This window comes from Calypte anna, chromosome 4A (genome assembly GCF_003957555.1).
Source record: "Calypte anna isolate BGI_N300 chromosome 4A, bCalAnn1_v1.p, whole genome shotgun sequence".
NCBI classification, from domain to species: domain Eukaryota; kingdom Metazoa; phylum Chordata; class Aves; order Apodiformes; family Trochilidae; genus Calypte; species Calypte anna.
This window is the reverse complement of record NC_044248.1, coordinates 16,907,709-16,933,744: the sequence shown is the minus strand read 5'-3', so window position 1 is coordinate 16,933,744 and position 26,036 is coordinate 16,907,709. Positions and strand designations below refer to the sequence as shown.

At 38.1% G+C, this 26,036-nt stretch overlaps 1 protein-coding gene across 2 annotated transcripts in view; it reads left to right on the top strand.

The window, feature by feature from the left end:
* Window positions 1–20,511: 20,511 nt before the first annotated feature.
* Window positions 20,512–26,036, top strand: part of FRYL (FRY like transcription coactivator) — a 130,076-nt gene continuing 124,551 nt past the window's right edge. For both annotated transcript variants that reach the window (XM_030450190.1, XM_030450189.1), the window contains exon 1: window positions 20,512–20,765. In XM_030450190.1, the coding sequence (XP_030306050.1) occupies window positions 20,588–20,765 (178 nt within the window). In that variant the 5' untranslated portion in view covers window positions 20,512–20,587. The remainder of the gene's footprint in view (window positions 20,766–26,036) is intronic.

Below are 26,036 nucleotides of genomic sequence, written 5' to 3'. Positions count from 1 at the left end.
GCTTCCTTTATCTGGTTTTTAGAGGCCCATAGTCAGTGGTACTTGATGGCAGTTGTCACTAGACAACTGACTTCCCTTGGTGAATTGCTGCTGTGAATGGCTCCCTATTTATATTCTAAAATGGATTTGGTTAAAGCCTGTCATGACTTCTCTCTGGAAATGGTTTACTTGGAGCAGAGTGGTATGTTGCCTTGCGTTTTTTAGAAAGCTGTTGCTGAACTTCATTCCAAAAGAAAAGTTGTTTAATACCCCTGTAGGGTTAGTTAAGGTAAAGTTGAAATATTTAACTGATTTTGTTTGGCTGACCTAGGTGAACATAAGATCAGGGTTAGCTGGTTCTCATGTCATAGTACCTTTGAGAATGGAGGGCAGAGGGTTGTGGGGCTTTAAGGACTACACTAGGACTCTTTAGCTTTTCATTTTAATGTGTTAACACTTTCCAGTGCCATCCTCCTAAGTCTCAACAGCTCAAGTGGCCTAGATTTTTTTTTTCCACTGTTTGTCTTCAAATTTAGAGTGTAAAACTAATTGGCACGCTAAAAGTTTTTGCTAATACAATTGAGAACATGCTGTTTGTATTTACTTCTTCTAAGAACTTAAGAAGATTATAATTACCCTCCCTCCCAGTGGCTATGCATCAAGGAAAACAACTTGGAAACCAGGGTGCTCTGCATCAGGAGTTGCTTATTTTATATCTAGTTTTGTATTTCAGGGTGTTCTGTCTTGGTCATCTGGTGTAGTGATAGCTACTTCATTATTGGACAACTTTGTTATTTTTTTGTCTGAGTTCCTTAAGAGGCAGGTAAGCAAACTTTGCACTTCAGTCGACTCACATAATACAGAACATGAGTACATCATACGCTCACTCTGGTTCAGCGAGCCATAAGTTTCAGCAGCTTTTGTCTGTAGGTACCGTGCAAATAATAACATGAGAGTAAGGTACTGTATGCACACAAACTATGCATGAGTGTGAGAAAAAATAGATTTCAGACTTTGTGACCCTGTAACTGTAGTTATTTGCTTTTATTGCCTTATTTGTAGGAAATGCAATGTGACTTAAATCATCAGTGGGAGAGCAGCTGGTCTATTGCACAGCCTGCCTGCACATTACTGCTTTGTGCCACTTCTCCACACTTGCATCCAGACAGCATTCAACCCTTATGACTTTTCTATCTGTAATAATCCTTCCAGGAATGACTATGGTCGGAAGCAGAAGTGTTGCAATGTTAAAAGGTTTTAGGATTCATCCTTATTCTTGTCCCGTCTCACTCCATATCCCAATGAACTCCAGTAATAGGTGCTAGCCAGACTGACTCAGCCAGGGTTGCTTCTGCCTTTTTTATTGATGAAAACAGTAGTTTTTCTTTCTAGTACTTAGCTCACTTATCCTCAGTGTTTGACAGTTAATTCTCAAAGTATTTGTGTACTGCCATATAGCTCTGTCTCCTCTAAGACTTGTGTTGTCCTTCCTTCCCTCCCCTCCCCCAAATCTATTATAATCCCTAATTCCCTCTGACATGAACACTTCCCAGGAAGAATGACAGAATACTGTCTCAGATAGTAAGTGTCTAGTGCTGTCACTGGAAGATATCAGAAAGGATTAAATCCCCTCAAGCTAGTTGGACAATAGTGTCTGCTTTTGATGTGACTTCAGTTTTGAGGGATTTTTGCGTTTATCCCTACTTTTTTTTCCTAGTAATTTGTGCTTGTGTGCAAAAATGGAAGAACTTTTTTTTTTTTTAATTTGACTTTGATGTTCTTTAAAATATTTGGTCTGATACAATGGCCTAGCACCAGAAGCTGTTACTGTAAGCTTTTTTTCATGTGGCCTATGTTCTTCTTGCCTGTGTCAAGCAACATGATTGTTTTTTTGGAGTTAGTGACAATGCATGGAGCTTGCACAGAAATCCTCACAGATGTACCTTTTTTCTGCTATGCAGCCTCTAGTTTGTCAGGTGCTTTGTACAAGTGTAAGTGAACTGTACTTTTCCAGAGTTGGCTTTTGGGCAGTTTGTAGTAGGAGACTGGGGACTATTGACATGCACAGTGCAGTGGTGCTGCTGGTTGCTTTGGAGTCAGTGTGGTGACCTATTTTCTTTCTCCCTCTTTTCCAGAAAATGGGTGAAAACTCCTAGCTTGGACTGGTTTGTCTTTTCATATTTTTAAAGAAAGTCATATGAGATTATGATTATGAGACCAAAATAAGCTTTGTGTTTTGTCTAACTACTGGAAGACTGCTTCAGAATTAAATAACTGATACTTTGTACTTTGTAGTATTTGTAATTTTCAGGTTGTATATTAATAGCAATTTGGCAATGGCAGTTGCCAACAGTATTTTTCAACCTAAAAAGAAATCCTTCCTTTGTAGTGTTTATTTCACTTATCTTCAATGTATTTCTGATGCGTAATAGTATAATTTTGCTAAACCTCATAAACTAGACTCATTCTTGTTTGGGTGAGATGTTTCCTGTTCACCTGATCGTACTAAAATCCTGTTGTTTCCTTCTTTTACATATGAATTAGTCTTTTTAGCATGCATTGACCAGACTTGTATGAAATACTCCAGAGAAGGATCAAGTGGGATTTTATAGAGGTTTTTTTAACACTCCAGTGGAAATACTTTGCCAGTAAATCTGAGGATTGCGTTTTCTTTCCTCAGTCCTCTCAAGGTTTCTCTGCTTTGTCTGTGTTGCAGTTGCAAGCTCGAACTTTTAACAAAGAATGTTACTGTTGAAGTAGTTATATGAGAAAAAATAAAATTTAAAAAATTAAAGGTTATAGACTATAGGTTAAATACAGCCTTGATAAGTATTGCTGTTGCCAACAGTTCTTGGGCCTACCATCGTTTTCGTCATGCTGGGAGTGATGTTAACCCAGCTATGCAGAAGCTATTTGAGGAGCTCCAAGGCACCCATAGCAGTGTGTCAATAAGCACAAGAGAAGAGTGGAAAGGAAACCCAGGTACCATTTATAGAGGCAAGAATGTGCTGAGAAGATCCTTGCAAGAACAATCTGCAGTATTCAACCCTACTTGTTTAGCCTTTCATAGAAGACTGCTGTTGATCTGTCACTACTTGTTTTTCAGACAGCAGTTATGTGAATTTTGCCAGCCCTATACAGTGAAGTTTGTTTGTTTAGAGTAAGGGAATATAATGTTGGGTGTGTTTATAAAATAAGACCTGGAGAGAGTGGTTAAAACTACAAATACAGATAGTTTGTTATATTTGGTCCAAAAGATAAAGCTCAAGTAATTCAAAGTGAGACAAAAGAAGTGTAATTCATTAAAACAAACAAACAAAAGTGAAGGAAATACCTATACCATAAGACTTGGGAATGTTATGATAAAAACAGACCCTGGGCATTTACATTTGAAGCTGATACTGCAAAGATCGACTTTATTTCTTCAGCAATCTCGTTGACTTTGGTAACATGAAGAAGCATCTTTTTTTGTAAATGTCATGCCCTGAAGGGGTTAATAGTAGACCTATACAAAGGCTGATTTTCTTTGTGGAGTAGCTGTCCTGAAAGATAGGTTGAAGTGTTCCTGGGCATTTTTTTTTGTCTTGCATTAGAATAGTCCTCATCAACACCGTGTCTGTTCCTGTGCTATATTAGAAAGAACTGTTAAGGTCATGTCTGTGGCAGCTGAACATCTTGACATTGAGAGAATTTTCATCATCTTGATCTGAGCTAACCATCTGAGCTAATCTAATCTGGTCTCTAATGATGATAATGATAAAAAAGATCACTATAAGCAAAAATGGTAAGATGTCTGCCTCAGTAACATAATCCAAAAAAGGATGTCATGCAAAGAGCTGAAGAGCTACTGTCTGTGCACTGTGACTTCTGACTGTCCTGTTTATTCCTTGAGGTGGGGTGATGAGTAGAAGCTGGTGGTGTGATGGCTGATGGTGTTACAGTGACTCAGGGAGCTCCTGGAGACCCCACCTCAGCTGGTAGAGAAAGGCTGGCAATGAGTGCTCTTAATCTTGGGGGAGTAACAGTAAGGGGTGATCTCCCTGACACCTTCACTCAGATACAGCAAACCTCTTTGTTTCTCTGTACCCTGTAGACACAGATATCATGGAGATGCTGCCCCATTCCCTCTGTTCCTTCAGTTCAGGCCTCACCTCTGCCTCACCAATTTGAACACGCTTGGTAGTAAGGGCTGGATATAAAACTGTGGGCCATACAGAGGTGTTTCTTCAGTTGGAGTTGATAGATATGTTTCTCTGTGTGTAAATATATTTACATATGTCTACCTGGAGAATCAATAGGTGAATAGCTATAGAATAGCTGGCACAGGTGCTTGGGTAGCAAGCATGGGAACAGAAAGCTAGGTAGAGTACATGCACAGAATTAATTGAACAAAGTTTTTGGGGAGGAATCTGAAAGTCTTTACCTATCATTTTACACATTTTTTAGCTAATACACTTGTATGTTTTTGGACCTTTACTGTATTAGGGAAAATGAACACTAAAAAACATTTAAGAACTCTCCCCTTACTGTATGTTGTGGTCAGACTTTGGTTATGGTTTGTTACTCAAAATCTATAAACAGCATCAGGTAGACAGAGATTACATTTGAATTTTTGGTTGTAAATTGTGTGAAGCTGCTTTAGAGTTTGAAGCCCAACCTCATATCTTGTGCAGATATGTGCAGAGGGTACTGCATGGTGCATTCCATGTTATGGTGTAGTGCAAGTTGTTCTCTTGACTTGCGTTTTAAAAAAAATTAGCCTCTATAATTTCATAGTAGTTTTTCTTGCATGCTCCTGTGAAAGCATTTCTAGTATATTAAGTTCTTGCATGTCACTAGTTGAAAGGCATAAAATCTTTACATGGCTTGAGTTAGTGATTCTGGTATTCTAAGTTCAAGAACTGTCAAAAGTTAATGACACAAGTCCTCAAAAGATTTTGAATTTAGCAGGTGGCTGTTTAAAAACTAGTATGCATTTGTTAGAAGAGTAAGATGTGCATAGGAGAGAGGGTATCAGTAGGTCTATTATTCTTTTATAATGTTTTGTGCCTAGAAACGAAAAATATTTAACTACTTTTCCCTCTTATTGTCATGCTGGGTAATGCAGACTGGCATGGTTTGGACTTCTGTTCAAGTGAAACAGCAAGCTCAGGTCTTGGCCTCTCCGAATACAGACTTTATGAGCATCCTGTGTTGAATGCTGTTTAAGAAAAAAAGAATGGATAGAGATGGTCTGCAAGTACAACAAAGTCCTCATTCAGATAATTTAATTTGAAAAACAGCACGACTGGCTTTTGTATGGTATTTATCAAATTACCAGAGGCCAGAGGATATTGCACTGGTTTTGGATATATCCATTTAAGCATGTTTTTTTCTCTAGCTGAGTAGATAAGAAATCTGCAAACAGTTTAACATTGTCTGGTCAGCATATACTAAGAACTAATGGCATTAGAGGACTTGATTTCAACCTCTATTAAAGCTGCTTGGGGGGGATGCCTTTGGGGAAACTGGCTTCTTATTTGTTCAAGGGAGTGATTTTGTTAAATGTAAATTCATATAGACTTTGGTACTGAACATGCATGAAGTTCATTCTGGTTCCTCTTAAATGGTATAAGTAGCTAAAGAAAAATATTATTGCCATGTATTTTTTGTTCTCTTTTTATAGGCACAGTAATAAAACTGGTCAGTGATTTAATAGTTTTTGGCACTTTTAAGGAAGAAAATATATTTTTAGCTTTAACAGTCTGCTAAGGGGGAAAAAATAGTACATAAGCTGTTGATTTTTCATTCAGTAGTTCCAAGTGCTTGAACCCTGCCAGATGTTGATCTTCAAATGCTTACTGAATAAAAAAGAATTGTTGGTTTTGATTTGAGATGCTTTCAAAAGTAGGAAGTTGTCAAAAGCAGTTTAAAGGTGTGATATAAGCTTCTGTTCTTCAGATTTAATTATTCAGTTTCATGCTTGAAGGCTGATTTTTAATTTTGTCTGTGCTTGCAATTAGTTTTGTAAAAAGGGAAAAAATGAGTTTAGTTTCTAGAGCTGTATGGCATTTCTTGCGTTTTCCCCATTCTTGCTATTATGGCCATGGTGCAGAGGTCAGAATTTGAGGCTTCTTGCCCTACACTGCACTCATGGAAGTTCTTGCTTTTCTTGTTGCTGAAGTTTGGCAATGTAAATATGGTGAATGATGATGTTTAGATCAGTGGCTGAAAAACCTTTTGTAGGAGCCACTGTAAATGCTCTAAATGCATTGTTTTGTTTTATTGATGCAGGGAACAGTTCATGTGAGGAAGGTGTTTTTTGATGTTGCCTGTGCTCTGCCATTTCTCCTCCCTAGTGCATGTGAAATAAGAGGAACAAGTGATGATAAATGTCTGGGTTACATAAGATTAACTAAGCTGGAGTCTTACTCATTACTTCCCTTTGAAATACTTGTGTGTTATATTTAACATTTTGTGCTACCACAGACTTGGTCTTAGCTGTTTTCCTGGTGGAAGCAACATCCACTTGAGGTGGATGGATTTCTTACAGCCTCTAATGCTGACAGAGAAGAGCTATAATTTCTTGTTCCTTTGCAGATCACTTGCAGATTGGAGATATCCCTTTATTTTCCTTTTTTGAAAAGCAGCACAGAAATACTTTCACATAGCTAGTTCCCTCTTACAGCCTGTAGACTTAAAAAATAACTGAGATCACTTTATGGGGCTCCAAAATAAGGAGCTGAGGCAACAGTCCTGTTAATCAGGAATGAGAAAATATCAAGGTTAAAGGTGAGAGACAGGATTAACACCAAGGGAAGGAGTAACTGAGCAAGTCTAGTATCATTCTGGTTTCTGAAGGTGGTGGTGGGTTGAACAGAGGCATTAGTAAAGGCAGTTTTTAATACAGGGCTAATCTGAGAGACTTGTAAGGTCTTATGACAAGATGGAAATATCTACTGTGCTCTAGTGAAAACAGTTTTGAGTTCTGGCATATTTCTAATATCCTGAAATGAGATTCCAAAAGATAAAAAAGTTAGTAAAAATCTAAAGACAAGAAAACTTTGTGGCACTGGCCCAATAAACAGGATTTGTGATTCATGTACTTTCTTTTAATCCCTTTTCCTGCTAATTAAGGAAAGGAGAATGCCAATATACATTTTAAAATTTAAACTCTCGTGGTCAAGTTATTACCTGTTTGTCCCCAAACCCTTCTCTGAAGTTTATCTTGTGAATCCTTCTCAACTACAAATGTGGATTGTATGGGAGTCTTTTAAATTGAAATTTATCAGTTTGTAAATGGAGACCTATTTATAATTTTAATGAAAAAGTGTTGGACCAGAATAACAAATTAGTTCTCAGGTGCAGATGTTTGGCTATATTCCAAAGTTTTGGTGTGACAGACATGAATCCTTTTCTTCTTTTTCCATGATTCCCCTTAGGTGATCTTGATCTGTCTCATGAGTGTTATCTCATTTCTGCATCAGTTATATAGAAGCTACCTGCCTTAGTTTCCTGCCTGTGATCTATGCGTCTTCCCATTGCAATATCTGTGTGTTTAATGATTGAAGTTATCTCCCTGTCTCAAGTCCACAGAATATTTGCTATTTTCATTGAGGACCTTTACTTCTCCCCTTTTAGACTTCTGTGCTTCCCAAAAGTTACTTGGTGGACAGCCACCCAGCCTCACTGGTTGTGTGGATCATGGAGTGGAAAAAAGGCTGTGTTTCAGCAAGGAGATGGATGGTGGAATTGTGAAATGACCAGCTTGTTCTTGACACCATTTAATAACACTCATTTAATCATGTAACTGGTTTTAGTTTGTGGTGTTAATACTGTTGCTATATATTTGGTAAATTATGAATATAACTTCTACAAGGAGCAGAAGAGCCAAATTGTTATTAATTTTTTTTAATTAAAACCATATGTGCCACTCTTCAGTAAAGATTTTAATATTGGCTATTCCTCTCTCTCTCTCTCTCTCTCTCTTTTTGTCATTTGTGGTACAGCCTCTAGTACCACTTATTTGGGAGGAAGGCAAGCAATAAGCTGGGTACAGTCTGGCTATGCAGACCATTGCACCATTGCTGAGCATAAGGTTCGGAGAATGGGGGTATTGGGCAGCCCCTGAAAACTTTTCACTGGTAACATCTCCCAGTGCTCTAGTGGAAAAATTGCTGAACTGGTTTGTAGGAGGGAAGTCATACGTGGTCAATATGTTGAATAGTAAACCAGGGTTATAGTTATGTTGTGTGGTTGTGTTGTGTTTTTTTGTTGTTGGTTTGGTTTTTTGTTGGGTTTTTTTGGTTTTTTTTATTTTTTCATTTCCTCACATATATGGTGGGTGCAAGTCATACATTTCTTCTTCTCTTAATGCATCTGTAATCACTTGGAAGAGGGGATGAAGGGGACAGTGACAGGACCAGAGCTCAAAGGATAGTGTGTTATGTTAGGAGTGCTTGTGACAGCAAGTGACTTACCCAAGCTCTATGAAGCACTGGAGGTACAGGTCAGCCACGTGTTTGACTGACCATGATGCCATTCTGTAAATATTTGTCCCAAAGATGGTTTATTAGCAATTTTTTTGTTGTAATTTTAGAAAATGTATTGAAACCTAATATGGTTGATCTTAGCCTTTATTGTACCTCTGTAAAAGCAAACACCTACCTAAGGTATTGAAGCCTTCATAAGGCTTATAGCATGGAAAACTCTACTTATAGCAGCTTGTTAAAACTACTAGCATTTCTTCTGAACTATCATCCTGGTATGATCCACCCTGTGGTTGATGTAACTTCACAGATCCCATTAAGTCTTTAGAGCCTTTTTATAATTACTGTCTCCAATTTGTTTTGTACATTCTTAAATGCAGGTGCTGATGCTTTGTGTTCCTGCAATATTAGTTTTAATCCACTTCCTTGAAGTTTTTGGAAGTGATCCTCTCTACCACATCTCTTCCAGTTAGCAATGGCAAAAAGTGTTCTTTATTGGAGCATCTAATTGCTCCTTAAAAGGTAAGGTTGAGTTCAGTCTTGCATGATAGCCAACATTATGGCAGCTACTCTATGGATACAATATGGCAAGTTGAAAATAATTGAGATTAAAAATTTTTATTTGAACACCCTCCCAAAAAAGTTCACCTAATAAAAGTTTCATGTGCTTTTATTTGGATAGGTTTGAGGTTGGCTGCATTTTTAGCCGTGTTTTCTAATTTAGGATGTTAGAGGAGGTCTGAAATTTTTTTATGTGTGAAAACTTTGGGGTAGCAGTAGTGCCCTTTGAATTGTGTTTAAATCTTATAATGGCTGACCTCTTGTACTTTGAACATTATTACATAGTTTTGTCATGTTCTTCTATGAAAAGCTTCTTAGCTTTTCATAAGTTTTTCATGGTGTGAACCCCAAACACTGAACCTCCTCATGTGTGGTGCCTTTGATTTCAGATCTGGTATAGTTACATTTTAACTTCGAGTTGTAAGTTGCAGTTAGGAAATTAAGCCCAATGAACTTCCTTCCAGCAGCATGCTGTAATTACTGGAAGCTTCATGCACATCTATTGGAGACTTTTGTCCTCACTGCTACCTTTATTGATACCTTTTTTTTTTTTTCCCTAGTAGTCAGACTTAATCTGATCAGTTTGATTTCTGTATTCAAATACAGCTCTTGTTGTCCTTTATATTCTGGGGAGCAGCTGCATTTTGAACTTTGTTGTTGCTCAGCATGTACCACTAAAAAACTTGAATCCCTCAAATGAGTTTTCTTGTGCCTCTCATCCTCCAGACTCTGCAAACACTCTTCTGGCTGAACTGAGATCAGTAACTTGTCCTGAAGCTTGAACAGTCAACTTAGTTTTCATCTTAAGTTTATTCCTCCACTAAGCAGCTGGGCCATTCACATGTTGGGGTGCAAGGGGGATTAAATGTGGTGTGGTGAAGAACTCAGAGCACTGAGAAGCACAGACTTGGTTTGGATGTGTTTACTGTGGATGCAATGAACAGTGTAGTTTATTCATGGCCAGACATTTCTGCTTTGTAGAAAAAGTGTTTGCTTGCCCTGATTGTCTAAAGAGGACGAAGTGATGCTGAATTGATGCCCTGTACTGCCAAATGCACAAACCACAGAAGTCAACTGACATTTAATAGAGAGTTGCAATATAGAAGGCAAAATTCAGAGTTAGTTTATCTGCCTTTAAACACTTCTGAGCCCTTTAAAAAGCTTGACTTGCTTTTTCAAGGAATTGCGTAGAATGTTCTCAGTTTTCATATGAACATCAGCTTGCTTTCTATTTGCAAAAACTTATCTCGTTTTTCTGATTGTTTCTGAGACCCACTTTAAAACTGTGTCTGAAAATCTTCAGGATGTGGTTTTTACCTTTAGATTGCACTTACTATGTGGGTCTCTTTTGTATTTTTGGAAACACTAATTAAGAAGTAGAACAAACTGTACATAAAAGAATTGATGATGATTGAAAGTTTCACCCATCCCTAAAGGAAACTAGTACATTTATGTTGCATCAAAGCAGTGAGAAAGTCATGTTAAGTGTACTGGTCTTTTTATGCACCTGCGATTTTTCAGGCTGTGACTTTAAAAAAAAAATATTTGCCATGCAAAGCAGATGATCAGGAGCGGTGGATTGTAGCTGCACGTTGGGACTTGAGTTGTTAAAAGCAGTAAAAAGTTGTTCTGCCTTCAGGGTAAAATTAAAAATACTAAAGTGCAGTAGTTTGGCAGTGTAGATCAGAAACACACTCTCCTGCTTAGGCAAGTTGTGACAAGTATGTACCTTGCATATAAATTTCTTTTGTGAGGGAATCTTAAATTTGTGAAGTCTTTGTTAGATAGACACAACTGAAATATTGTTTGTTTCTATTTTTGACCACATCCTTCTGCCTAACCACGCAGGAAAAAGAAACCAAAATAAAACACCCAGCAAAAATCACAAGAGACACAAATGGACTACTTGGAAAAAAGTGATTCAGAATGACTTGTATTTGAGAGCATCTGTATATATGATTAATAAATTGTTAATCATTAAAGTACAACTAAAACTACAGAAAGAATGGGTTTATGTAAAATATGCTGAGTGTGGGAAGCCAGATTTTATTTTGGTGTCACTTTAAATTTTTTTCTTAGGGGAAAAAAACATTAAGAATTGCTAGTTTCTAAGCAGAACAGCAATTCTGAAGACACATATAACACTTTTTATAGTTTAATTTTTCAATGGAAAAAATCAGAATTCCAAAGCTTTTGGAAGGTGTTGACATCTCCACTGTCTCAGGTTTGACTGTGATTTTTCTCAATTTCTTTTCAGTGCTTTATTCTTCAGTGGTCTGTACTGTGTTTGGAGACCTTTCTCTGATATTTGGCTGTGTACCAGTGGACTCGTAGCTGTTTACACCTTGGTCTGCTCTCACATCTCTAAGCACATGTTGGACTTGGGCTGAAAATGTCTTGATGGATCCATATTAAGTGTGATATGCTAACAGCTCTTGTCGGTGGTTAAAAATGGCTTCTAAGTGGTAAGACCTTTTTCACAATTTCACAATTCACTATCAGCTATTTTTTTTCCCTTTTTGCTTAGGTCTTTGTTACTTCTAGTGTACTGGTAATACACTTGGAGCTACTACCTCAGATATCTGAATAGAAGGATGTTGGTACTGTGTTAAATCAAATAAGAAAGCTTAACTCAATCATGTCCAGAAGTGAATGTCTACGGAAGAGGTTAAGAACAGGGGAAGTAAGATGTAGAATCATAGAATATCTCAAGTTGGAAAGGGCCTATAAGGATCATTGAGTCCAATTCCCTGCACTTTGCAGGGCTGCCTGAATCGAAACCATGTGTTTAAGAGTGAACTCCCAGTGATCTGCAGCTCAGGGACTTCTTAAGTCAGATGTGCTTCTTGTGCATTTAGTAATCATCAAATTGTACTTGAACTAGTTCTCTCATATAATTTCTTTATGTTCAATAATTCAAATTTTCTTTTAACAAATTAATGTGCTCAGTGCAAATCAGACTTCTTGGGTGCTAATCCTCCTTTATAATGTGCAGGCAGGTCCCTGAGCTCTGTCCTCTTGTGGATGAAGCTGGGTAATGCAGCTGATTAGTAATGGTAGTCACAGTTTCTCATGAAGATGCTTTGTACTGCTCTTCATCTAACGATTTTATCAGTAGTAAGATTATATATTGATATCAAGGACATGGCAGTTATTGTGTGTAAAGTGCTTCTGAGCTGAAGTGTATATGGATATAAAAGTAATTCAACATCTAAACTGTTCTTCAAGAGTAATGTGATGTACCGCTTCCCTGTAGTCAAGTAATAAAACTGATAGACTGTACTTTGTTTTGGCCTCTGAGAACAGAGGGTCGATTGGTATGACAGGACAAAAATATTGATATGCACTTGCTTCTATGGTATTTGCTATGTGGACTTTCATATTCAAGACATTCCATATTTTATTAGTCTATAACATTACTTTATAGATTATATTAGAATATATTATAGAACATTGCTTGTTCTATCACTAACTAATTATAATTTTATGTATTCTAAAATATTTTTAGTGTAGCTTTTGTTTTTCCTTATAGCATTTTCCAATGTACTCTTAGCAGAAGTATACAATAAAATTTGAATGGATCATAAGTTCCACCATTGGATCCTCTCCAGTGTATCATATTCCTGTTTGCCTCTGTCACTGGCTTTCATTTCTAGTTATAGGATATACTGACTTGCTTCACTGTCTTCTGATATATTTTTATATCAAAATTATTTTTGTTCTTTCAATAAACTTGTTGCTGCCTAAGTTTATCTTGAGCATTCCTATCTTTCTGTTGCTCAAGGAAGACAAACACACCAAGTGCATTAGGGTAGGAACCTCAGATAAATCTTAAAGCAAAAAAATGGAGGCTGAGGATTTGAGGATGTTAGTACAAATTTTTTTCTCTTAAATTGTTTTCTGGTTGGTGTTTATCATACTTGGGACAAGTCTAGTTTTACTTCACCCTACATTTCTATGTGTTTACATAGAAAACATGCTCCAGTGACAATCATCAAGTGTTCAGGGTGGAATTGTGTACTTTCTCCTTATTGGAAACAAGGCTGTTCAGTGCTGAGCTAGTTTTCTGAATACTTCTCAGTAGTTTCTATGTTTAATGGTAGATCTTTAAAAAGCAATCAGGTAATAGATTATTTAAAAAAAAAAAAAAATTTCTTGGCATTGGGTCCTTAGCTTTTGAATCTACTACCAGTCTTCAGTATTAAAAACCTGCTGTGTTGGGTGTAGGTTAATTGGACATGGTTTCTTAGCTTCAAAGAAAGAGCAACTTCTTAACCAATAAGTTACTTCATCAAGAATTGTGCAAGTTACAGTGAAGAGTCTGTACAGTTTAAATCTGTGATAGATAATGGAATGGTAACTACAAGTCTTTAAGGAACCAGAAAACACCTATCCCTTGGCTAGCAGAGAATGCAAACAAAGGATGTCTATGCATAAAACAAGTACTTCAAAGACAGGGATACAATGATAGGTGGTTTTCAGGAGTTTGGGGGTAAAGCACAAGTGGTGCAGCTCCTTCTGATAACCCTACATAGTTGGGGAGCTTTCTGTGGAAACATTCTGTGTGTTCCCCTCCTTTGTGCTTCTGCCCAGCACGGCTTAACATGTTCTGCCTCACTTGGCACAGGGCACTTTGCTCCTACAGTGCACCACTGATTGTGAAGTTCTCACCTGTGCTCTCCTTAGCTGCTCCACAGTATCTCTGGCTGAGAAATGGCTTATGAAGTGCAGCAAGACTCACTTCTGATGCAGACATTTCAGTAATGAAACCAATGATGACTAAAAGTCCCTGATTCAAAGGATGTAAGGATTCTGGCTAAGATGTACAGCAGAGTTGAGGAGGGAGTACCAATGTTGTGCAAGAAAATGGGCCTTCTCTCTTTATGGTCTGCTTTGCTAACTTTCTTAATCGTGTTTCACTGTCTCTGTGAATGCTGTTAACCTGAGGAAGACCACTTCAAAATTTTATATGGGAGGACTATATATTATATGGGATTTAAAAATATGTTGCTCCTCATTTGACATAAATATTGTGTTACAAATATTTCACTGACATACTCTACAGGGTTTCAGAGTTTTGTCAGTATGGTCTGTATGACAGAGCACAGAGGATGCATGCCTAAATTAGTACAGGCTTGAGCATGTCAGTCTGTATTGAATGGATTTGTGAATCTACCCTAACCTACATTAATGATTGGCACCTTTGTTCCTTGTATTTCTGTTAAGCACTTAAAAAGCTTTCAGTAAAGGTTTTCAGCCCTCAGTTCCTTAGAGATCCAATTTCATAGCAGTATTGCCATTGTTAGTCTGACTTACTGGTAGTTGCTCCACAGAATCTGTGTCTCTTAAATGTTCTTTAATGTCCTTTGCATAGAAATACCAAAATCAGGCTTGTCATAATTTGCTTTGATCCTTTTATGAGAGAAGATCTGGCCACTTCTGTTTCTACAGGATTGAGTAATGATGTCTTCTCTTGATGTTCCCTACTTGCATAGAAATGGGTATGATTCAGAGTACATCCTAATCTGTAATTTGCTTAGAAATGCAAGTGCTTCTTTGAGGAAAATATGGAAGAAATTTTGTAAGTTTGGGAGATCTTGTGTTGTACATCAGTACTTGAGAAGCAAGAGGTTAGTGACAGGAAGCCCAGATCCTTATCCTGGCCAAGGGCTGTAGGAGCTGTAGGATAAGACTATACCTCGATCTTCTCAGGAATTCCTAATGAGTTCAGGAAAGCATTGTATTCCTGCATGAGGCTTCAAGATAAGAGTTATTATCTAATACATAAATGGTAAAGATTTGGGGGCTTTTTATTAAATTGGATAAAAATTGTGTTCAGTCAGTGACCTTAACAGCTGTGTTTAATGTTCAGCTTCTGCTTTGATATGTTTTGCTACTATTTCATTTCTACTTGCATTTCTCTTCTTCTGTTGCTAAATAATTAAAGCCAAGCTCTTGAAAAAAAAAAAAAACCAACAAAACAAAAAACAACCAACACACAACCAAAACCAAGAACAAAACCCCCTAAACAAATAATAATAAAAAAGGCACTCCAGAAATCCCCAACCTTCCAAAGAAAAAGCACCACAAATTGCTCAAAAAACCCAACCTCCCATACAGAGATAGAAAATACAGTGCAAGTGACTGGAAGGAAAGTGAAACTTTACCTAAAGCTTGCAGTTCTTTGCTACTGTACCTTTCATGTGTCAGGAAACGAAGCTAGACTTTGTTACAGAAAAGCATGGGGACAACTGAAGCTATTTGCATGTGTACATTAATAAAAATGACAATGAAGCCAAACTGCAGAAAGATTAACTTACCTGAAGTATTTTTTTATCCAAAATAATAGTTCCAGCAAGTTTAAAGCTCTTAGTATAGTTTAGTTTATTGCAGACATGTATGTGACTTTGTTTTTGCTTATACTGGTCCCCTGAGGTCTTTTGCTGTGAAATTACATGAATAGAAGTGGACCAAGGTAACCATTACTGCTAAGTAGCTTGGGAACTAGCTGCTGAAGTATCACTTTAAATTATATGCAGGGATAACCCCTTGTTAATTCCTTCAAATATGTCAGGTTAGTACAGGTAGTCCAAACTGCACAAAGGTGAGATGACTCTACAACAGGACAGGTACCCTGTTTTCTCCCTATGCATTCATTTTTGTGGTCACATTTTCTGTTCGGTTACTGTATTTAAAGGGAAAAAAAAAAAGATATATATGTGAACTAGTTCTAAAGCAAAAAGGCTTGTCATTTAAATAAGTGCAGCATATACTGAAAAGAAATGAAGTTTGCCTTTCTTACCTGTATTTTGTGTGAAATTATGGTAGTGTCTTGCTAATTGGCTAACAAGTAGACGAGTCTCTGGAACCTCTCATGAATTTCATTCACATGTGTTAATTTACACTTACAGGCTAGACTGTGGGTTCAAATTTAACTGTATTCTACTTTCAGTTATGTATCTCTGATCTTTTGGGGGAAGAGTAGATTGTTTTCATTGAGATAAGACAAATTCTTACGAATTTGGCTTCTATTCTGAGACTTGAGAAGGAAAAACTTCCTGTCTTTTCCCCCCCCCCCCCCCTAAATACTTGGATGCTATTGTAGTTGCTCTATTTCTTTAGCAGATTCACTTCCACTTGAAACAGTGATGTAAGATTTAAATTAGGAAGTTGGGTAGAACAGTAATGATGCTTGTTTGGTGTACACTTTATGGGCTCAAGGATACGAAGTTGAAACCTTTGTGCTCAGGAAGTGCCAACATCTCTTGAAGAGCTGCATCCTAATGTAGAGACCACTTCACACTGAGCCTGGGACACTCTGCCCAAAGGCAAATCTCTCATCCTTTCCGAACCGCTGGGTCTCTGCTGTTCAGACTGTTTCGGCAGAGCCCTGGCACCGGTGTCCCGGGCCGGGGGGAGGGATAGTTCTGCTCACTGCTTTTCTGGGGTTCGTTTCACCGGTGTGGTTTTGTTGCTGGGGGGAAGGAAGGGTTCTGTGTGCCACACCACGGCAGTGCCGCTTCTACCTTCGTGGCACAGGAATGTCTCCTGCTGCCAACCAGCCCGGTTGGGCGTGCGGGGAACAGTTCTGGAAAGCCGGTACCGCCGTGCCACAAAGATGCCCTCAGCTGCTGACTAGTGTTGGAGGAGCACGCAGGATCCCTCCTCTGTGTGGCAGCGGCGTCCGTGCGGCATCGACAACCCGGTCCCGATTAAAACCAGCCCGCTTTTGTGGTCCGCCTTGCCATTTGGCCCGGTGTGGCCCGGTCCGGTCCGGGTGCGGGTGAGGCAGCGGCAGAGCGGGGTTCTGAGCAGGGCGGCGCTGGGCCGGCAGGAGGCGCTGCAGGCAAAGCCCTCCCCGCGGCGGTGGGGTTGGAGGCGGCGTTACCCGGGCGGTACCGATCCGAACCCCCGGGACCCGGATCCCATGGGCAGTGTAAAGGAAGTTCTGCGTCCTCTGCGAGCGGGGTGGGTTGGCTCTAGCAGGGCGGAATAGTTTTTAAAGGATTCCGTATTACAAAATGGAAGTTTTGTCGTGAGGAGGGCCATCAAATGACGCACGTCTGTGGTGGGCTGTGGAACATCGAGGCTGTCCCCTGAAGTCACGCTTCCCTCTGGGGTGTCAGCCCCATACTTGTCTTTCACTGTTGTTTTTAATTTTAAAATTGTGAACTCGAGGGACTTGCAAGTATTTATCTCCCAGATGGATCTTTCTTCCACCGATCGTGTTGTGTTTTTTCAGCCCATCTCATTGTTAGGATGTTCCTGCCTCAGCGGGGTCACCTCCTGCCACAGAATTCCTCCGGAGCTGCTCTTCCCCTGCACCCCTCCCCAGCAGCTGTGCTGTGTGTGTCCTGAGGTCCAGCCCAAGCAGACAGTGCTCTGGGAAGGGCCTCTGTTACCACTTACGTTAACTCAATGGGTTTCTGTCTGGTACCTCTGCGTATTTCATGATCTGTTCTATGTTTCCCGCTGATGTGGATTCCCATTAGTGAGGGATGTAGAGCGCACGTTCTGTTCTGTCTGTCAGTTCCCTAGCTGTGGAATTATGGCAGGGGAAGCCTGAAGGACCTCAGCAAGCACTTTAGTGCAAAGTTGGAATTGTCTTTTGAGTCTAACAGGAGTGGAATACACACAAAAAGGCAACAAAAGACTTACTGTAATACAAACAATAATTCTATATAAGCTCAAGTCTCTCATTCTCTGTGTTCTTTTTGTGGGGTTTTGTTGTTGTTGGTTTTTTTCCTTCTTTTTATTTTTTTTGGTTGCAGAATAAGAAAGTGTTAACATTTATCCAGTAAGCCTTCTGTAGCCTGTGTTGGTTTCTTCTGTTTAAAGATTAATTTGATTTTAACAATTGCAAGGCTTCTTGTATGTTTTCCCCTGACAGATTATCTGTAAAGCTTCCTCAACTTGTATAAAACCCACAGTTGTACATAGTAGTTTTTTAAGGACTTGGTAAGACCAAGTGAGGGAGAGGAAGTGAGTGAAGTGACATAGGCAGAAACATAAGCTTTCTATCTTAGCTTTGTTATTTATAAAATGATGGTTTCATTGAATGTCCTGGAGTTAACCACCATGTAGCCATATAAGTATATGTTAATATAAAAAAAATATATAAACATATATATATATATATATGCACAGCCCCAGCATCTTCTGTAGAAAATTCTTCTTGATGTAATTTTTGTGAGAGTCAAAGAATAGTCATTCTGAAGGAAAAATGAATCATCTGTTTTATACAGGCTCTAGCAACTAGTTTATGGGGTTTAATCTTGAAATGTAATCATGGTTATGGTGGGTGGTTTTTATTCCTTGATTGTTTGGTTTGTAAATCCCATTACTTGCAAGTTTGTCTTCTTGTTAAAAATATAATAGCAAATAATTTTTTATTCACGGACAATTCATGTATGCTGTGTGTTGTATAGGAAGTCACATTTAACTGAATTAATGCAGTAGGTACTTGAACTACATCTGTCATCTCCACCCTTTGTCCACACACACAATAAAATCATCATAGTGAGGTCAAGAGCACATTCATATCTAGTTTGAACCTTGCAGGGGGTGTTGGGTACACCTCAAAATATCTGAGTATCCCCTTCTTTGCAGCTGCAGTTGGCTGGTGGATGATTGGAAGCATTCTGAGTTTCACAGAAGAGTCTGAATTTATCTTTTGTTCCCAAATGTTAGAAATTGCAAAGTAGTTTTGTGGCAAGATTTCAAGGGCAAAAAAAGAAATTCTATAGGAAGTAATGCTACTATGAATAAATGATTGCTTGAGTTTGTAATGGCTCATGATCTCTTACCACAAAGATAATTCGTGATTATATCACATTATTCTGAAAACACAAAGTACTCTTCTGAAAATACAGTCTGTAGAAGTTTTTTGTATTGGTGGAAAAAATAATGTGAATGTCATCTTTATACAAACATTTTTTTGTTTGATCTCAATTCTTTCACTACAGGAAATACTATTCCAACAATGTGTGTTATGATAAGGTCAGAATTTTGTATTCATTTACAACAGAAATAGAGACTAACTTGAGTATTTGGGGATTTTAATGAAGAGTTGAATACAAGACAGGTACCACATGTTTTTTTCTGTACATATAAACTTGAAAAATATCTCGGGTAGCAATTGTAATGAACTTTCACTAAATTTTTCAAGTTATGGCATTCTTAACTAGATTCAGTACATTACAAAGTGTGACAGAGTTGGTTGGTAAAGGATGGTAAAGGACTGATGAGTAATGAGTAAAGAACAGATAGAGGTGAGCAGACCCTTGTTAGCACTGAACCTCTTACAACTGACAGCCAAAGAAGTTTGGCTACTCTGCCTGTTGCTTTTTGTTTTGTTTTGTTTTTGGTGGTGGTATGTGTGGTGGTATTTTTTTGTTTTATTTTTTTGGTGTGTGTTTTCCGGAAGAGCTAAACACAGTAGGGAATTTCAGATTAAGTACTTTCTCTTTTAAGGAGTTTACAGTAGTGTGGTGTACTTCATACTTAGGTTAGTTAAGTGTGTTTAGAAATACATCTCTTGTATACTGAGGTGCTTTCATCAAAATATTGAAAGCATACAGGCTGCTGCTCAGAAATTGAGTATTAGTGTATTTTTTCTGAGTGATACCTACAATTTTTGGTGGCATATGAGCTGGGGATATTACCTGGTAGTGTATCTGTGCATCTTTAGTTCAAATTTAGTAAATAAAATATGATCTTACGTGATCCCAAATGTAGAAGGCATTGATGAACGCTCTTCTGTGTTAATGTGTCTCTCTGTCCCCTGAGCTTTCTGCTCTGAAGGCAAAGCATCTTTCATAATGGCTTCTTTAAACTAAATATAGAACAACGTTTAAACATCTCCCAAGTAAAACCAAAAAACTCCACTAAACTGGGCACATGTGGAGAAGTAGCCCGAGGGATAAAGTGGACATTTGGTCAAAACGAAGCAGATTAATTCTGTACTTGTTGTTTTCTGGAAGGTGGGTTAAGTGGTAAATACACCATAAGAGTCTCAGCAAAACAAACTTTGTATTTTATAAATGTTAGTATATCCATAGCTAATAGTTAAAGCCATGTAAAAATGCAGAGGGTTTAAGTTTGGTGCTGTTAGACTTTTTGTTTAAAGCCTGTGTATAGACTTTTCCGTATGATAAGTGTTATCTTCCAACTGCAGATGAATGCCCTCTGTGCCCTTAATGAAAATTAAGAGCTATTGAACTCTGGCTGGTAGAAATGTGAAAATGCACCATGTGCTTTATTAGTGCTTAAATTTGCTGCAGTGCTAAATATAGTCTAAAGTCTTCTACAAGCGCAGACTTTAGCGTGGGTAGGTTAATGTATAGGTTTGTTGTTGTTTGGTTTCCTTATCAGTCTGTACAGTTAGACGGCTTTAAAATCTGCCTGGGAGCAGCTGGGAGCTGACGTCCTGGTGTTGGCACCACCCAGGATCAATGTGACATCACCAGGAGAAGTCCTACCTCTGTGCTCAAGGAAGTTGGTGTGGGAGCTCCTTTCTGTAGTGTGGAGCTAACCTGCTGAGTTTAGTGAAGTGCAGAGAATACAGAGGGCATGTAAAAATGGAATTCCTGAAAAAAATTGTTCCCACTGTCACTTCTGGAGATGCAGTTCCAGATGCTGGGAGTGCTGCATATGAAAGCTCCTCAAGGCTACTGAAGATGAGACGTGTCAGACTGTTTTCACTGGGACAGACAATAGATGAAGATGAAGAGACACATGTTTTACATCCTCGCTACAGTATGTATCAGTGTCATCAACCTGGTAAAAACTGGTTACTGAGCTTTTCCTTCTGATCATGACATTTTTTACTAAATTGATAAATTTGATTATAGAAGGCCCTATCACAGTCACTATGATAATGGTGTCTTTAGTTTTAGAACTATTTTATCACTGACACAAGTACTGAGTGTTGGTGACCCATTTGAAAACAGTTTAATGGGGCTTCCAATGTGCTCCTTGTCTTTGCATGCCTGTGTGACTTCTTTTTTTCCCTTTTTGGGAAAGTTTTTTTAAAATTGTACCTATGATTAGGCACTAAGAGTTTTCTAGGCAGATGTGTCTAGGCAGAAATGCACAGAGCTCTGACTGCAGTGCATGGTTCAAGTTTTTTCATCTTTTCTCTCCCTATTTTTAAATCCCCTAAGTTTTGAAAGCTTTCCTTTTAAGAGTTTTTTAATGTAAAAAAATGTTTCTCTTTGTTTTTTGTAGTGTTTTAAAGATTTCAGGTTTTTAAAATAAACATATTAATTAAAGTAAAGGCAAGTAAAAATATGGAGTTAGTATAGAGATTTTTTTAACTTAAGTACATGGGCAAGCTTGCTTCTATGAATTTTTTTTTACTGCCTGTTAGTGTCTAACTATTAGTGTTTTTTGATAATAAAAAGAAGTAGAATGAGCTAATGTTCCTTTTTCAGATAGTTCAGCTTGGTGGCAATGGAAAATACAGCTTTTTTTTTTTTTTTTTTCTTGGTTTTGCTTTCAGCTAAAATAGTAAGGTCTTGAGCCTTCATGGGCTTGGATCCTGATGGCTATCAGTGCTCAGTTTTTACCCTTTGCTATGTGGTGACTATTTTCAGGCATTAATGTGGCCTTGACATTTTTTCCCTTACGTCTCGTAACTGCAGAGATGGGAGGTGGTGACATCCGTTTTACTGGGCGGTGAACTTACAGCCTTAACTGTGGAATTAAGTTGGTGGTGGTGAGAGAAAGGGGTTTCCTTGGAAACACTTTCCATAGCATTTCTGATTGTAATATAAACCACTTCTTTTAGTGTCAGATTGAGTAATGGCAGCTGGGGAAAGCAGGGACAGTTCTGTTTTGTTAAACCGTTGTTCCTGTAGGTATGAAATCAGAATAAGTTTATGTTGAAGTGGTATTTGCTATTAAGGACCTCTTACAGAATAGGGTCTGTTAAGACTGTTAGTGCCTACATGCTCAAACTCGGATCAGAAGCTCACAATGTCTGAAAGGGGCTGTGCTTTTAGCCAGGTTTGTGTCCTCATTTAACTTTTAAAGTTAAAGGATTATAAACATAGAATATACCAGTCATACTGTAGAAGATGAATGCTCCTTTCTTGCTCATGAAATATTTGCCGAGTGTTGATTATTTGGGTGATTTTGTGGAAATCAGTGGTGCCTGACTCGTATCACTCAATAGTGTGATGTCATCTTGTGCGAAATGTAGACTTACAGTCTGTTCTGGGATCATGCTTTTACAATAGCAGATACTAGCTGAATCCTCTTTAAATTATCTGCTTATTTCTATTTTTGTATCCTGGTAATGGAATGAACTGCTCTGCTCTGCGATAGAGCAAAAGAACTACTGTGTTTACCAGTTGGGTATGCTGCAGAAGGCAGGTGTGGACAAAACAGGTAATAAAACAATAGAATGATTCGGGAAAAAAAAATTGTAAACAGTTCCTTGCTTATTGTGAGCAGATGTGGTGTTAATGCACCATCGAATTTAACATAATGAAGCTGTTTAGAAACTCAGTAAGTTCTTAAAGCTTAAGGTGGTTTGTCCTTTATATTTGTTTGATTTTAAAAGTGTGTGGGTTTGTGTGTCGGTTTTTGGGTTGGTTTTTTTCATTTTTTTTTCCTTTCTATTCCTAATTGTTGCTGTTTGGATGGTGTTTTTGTATCAATGAAAATTTAGTTAATAGTCTGACAACTGTTTTAAAGTATAAAAGTGTTTTTTAGAAGGTCTTTCACCATCCTAACAAACAAACAAAAAGTCTATACCTGACAATCAAAGCATAGAATTATTATTTTTATAATATTACTTATCTGGGTTTGCAAATATTTCACCTAAATATTCTGTGTCTATTTCAGTTTATGTGGGACTTTCTTTAGGATTAAAACATTTATTAGTATTGCCTCTCAAAATGTTAATCAGGATATTTTTTTTCATAGTTGAAAGCAAAGCCTTAGAAATGTGTGCTTCAACATATCTTTTACAATTTATAGCTTCTGTCAGAGTGGTTTTGAGTGTATTTTAGAGATCTTTCATAACTGTCTTTTTAAATTTCTAGGGTAGTCAGAACTCTAGAAAAAACTTACATCTCATTCTTCGAAGTATTTGCATATGACTGTATGCATCACAGTAATTAACTGATGTTACTAAGAGAACAGACAGGTACCTTTTAAATTTTCTGTAGCATTTAGCAGCTGCTGTTCTCACATCTGTAAGCTATTTCATATTTCATATAAAGAAGAGCATCATGACTGCTGTGTGCAGATGGCAAGTGGCAGCTGTACCTATGGTGTGTGCAGTGGCCCTTCTGTTGCAAGTCTCTGCTTCCCTGTGAGGCATGGTAACTAATGCTGTGGAACAGTCTCATGGCCAACTGGTAAGCTAAATCTGCAATAAGTGCACAAGAGAGGTTAGGTTTATTGTTGATGTGAGTATTCTCATTGCTCACAGTGTCCACATGTTTCTGTGTGTGGAAAACCTCAGGTGCCTCAGCTAGGGAAGCTGAAATAAGCCAACAGAATTGTGTTCTTTTGTGGTAAAAAAAAAAAAAAGAGAAAAGAAAAATGTAGTAGAGCTGTAGTTGCCTCAGGGTTAAGGGCAGGGGCTGGATAGACAAAAACTGCCTACGAGCATTGTGTTCCCTGTAATATCAGCAACTCTGCAGGGCACATGCAGGTCCTTGTTGCTTCTCTGAACAGCATAGGATGAGCAGGAGGCTATCTATCTTCAAGACAGATAGCATCTATCTTCAAGAAAAGTCAGTTTTTATGCCTGTGTCTTGAGTTTCAGTTAGAGAAGGCTGGAGGGTTTATTAGCCAATGAAATCCCATGGCTTCCCCACACCTTCAGAGACTGCTGCCTAATACTGTGGGATCCAGGGTGCTGTTTACATAAAAATCTCTAACCCTCTCTCCAGTTTTCTTATCACAGCAGATAGCATTATTTTCCTTGAGTAATGCCTCAGGAAACTGTTCTGTGTGTATTTTCCATGAGAAGTAGTAAGGAACCTTCCCTAAGGGCCTCTGAAACCTGCATTTGAAGCTCTTTGCAGCAGAAGGTAGGGGAAGGGGATTTTCCACAGATTTTTGAGTGTGGTTTTACAAGCGGATCAGGCTGAACTAGCAGCCTGCTGCCAGTGAAAAGGGCAATCTCACTTGCAGCTGTGCAGCCCTTCCCTGTCTCCTGTTGGGTGCTGGTGTGGCTTTTCCCTGAGTTGATTCATTTCATAAAGCCAGCAGAAAATGTTCTGATTTTTTGGGCAGTATTTCTGAGATTATTGGCAAGGGGAACCAGCTCACTGAGAGTGCCTTTTTGGTCAGCTCAGCTTTGGATCTCTTACCATTACCTAAAGTAGCAGTCATCTTCTGAATATCCTTTGTTTTAAATATATTGATTTGTGGAAAATGAACTCGTTAATATTTTAGACAAATGGAAATGTAAGCATCTCTCCAGAGTTTTATTTTAAGTGCAGTGATGATAAGTTTTCTTATTACTGCTTATAAGCAGATACAGTGACGACTGGGTAAATGTTTTTTAAGTAAGACATTTGCCTGCAGTGAAATCAATAATGAACTGAAATTGTCTGGCAAGTCTTAAAAATAAGCCTGAGTGCAAAGGGTGTGCATCTCTGACTTGTTCATATTGTTCAATTGACTATAGTTATATTGTTAAAAAAAAAAAAAAAAAAAGATTATATGACTGAGTTCTACAGGACATCTCAAATATGATTTTTGGCCTTGTTTTTTGAGATCTGATTTTTAAAAAAATTATATTGTGTACTTGGCTATATGCCTAATATGCTTTTACTGTAGTTGTCTCAGTGTTTCATCTTGGGAATAAGCATACAGGAATTTAAAATTAATACAGGTTTTTTCTATGATGTTTGTGGGTTGGGATTTTTAGTTTAGTCCCCTTTCCCACTTACATTTACCTCAAACTAGGAAGTGACCAAGTAATTGTAATGTAGTTCTTTAAAGGTAAGGTGGGTGTAGCACAACTTAAAGGTAGATCTAGAAGGGCTTTCATACTTAAGTTACTCTTACGGAGTTCATGAGGAGGTAATTTTTGTTTTACTCTGAGCTATGGTGAACAGAGCTTACAAATTTTTAGTATTTTTGTTCATTTAATGGGTTACCTCTGTATTTGCAGGGGTTTTCATGCAGCTTCTAGACTTTAAGTACTTAAGTTTTTCTGAGGCTTATGTATGTTTATGATAAGGTTTCAGATGGCAGCTGAACCAATGTCATGGCTCAGTGCTGTGAAGAGGAGACTGTACTCTTCACCTGTGTTGTTGTATATTCCTTTATGGGGGTCCTGATGTGTGTGTGTCCTTGCTGAGAGTGTCCAATTTGTTTAACCAAGAGGAACCCCCCTTCCCCATAACAATGGGTTGGTCTCAAACTGGACTGCAGTGAGAGAACCAACAGCAGCCTCTTTTTTGAGGAGCCTTTTTCCTGTGAGGGAAAAACTGCTCTCCTTTAAAACACCAAAATTGATCACTGGGCTAAAAAAAATCTAAACTGTTGCTCCCTTGAAAGGTGTCAATATGGTGGTTACCAGCAGGATTAAATCAGCAGTTGAGGATGAAGGTGCCATGCGACTGACACCAGCAGTTCAGATTTGAGTTACAGAAAGATTACAATTTGAAAGTTCCAATGAACAGTTTTCCACTTTTCAATGGAAAATAAAAATTTTTTGAAAATAAATTTTGAATAATTGAAAATAAAATAATTGAAAATAAAAAATTTGCATGTTTCAAATGCAGAGGTTTAGTTTATACATGATCTAATAAATCTTTTATCTCCTCTAGGGATGTTTTTTTCTGTTGCTAATAAAAATGTGCATACATAAATAATGGACTAATTCTTTAGCTCATTAACACCAGAGGTCTGTCTGTAGTGACAAGCATCTGTGTTGGACCCTGATTATTTGTGAGACTTTCACTGCTCGTTGATAAGACCCATATGGCAATGTGGTTTCAGATACTTAATCATTAGAATACTGTTGCAAGGTTGTAATAGTCACTGACCCCCAAC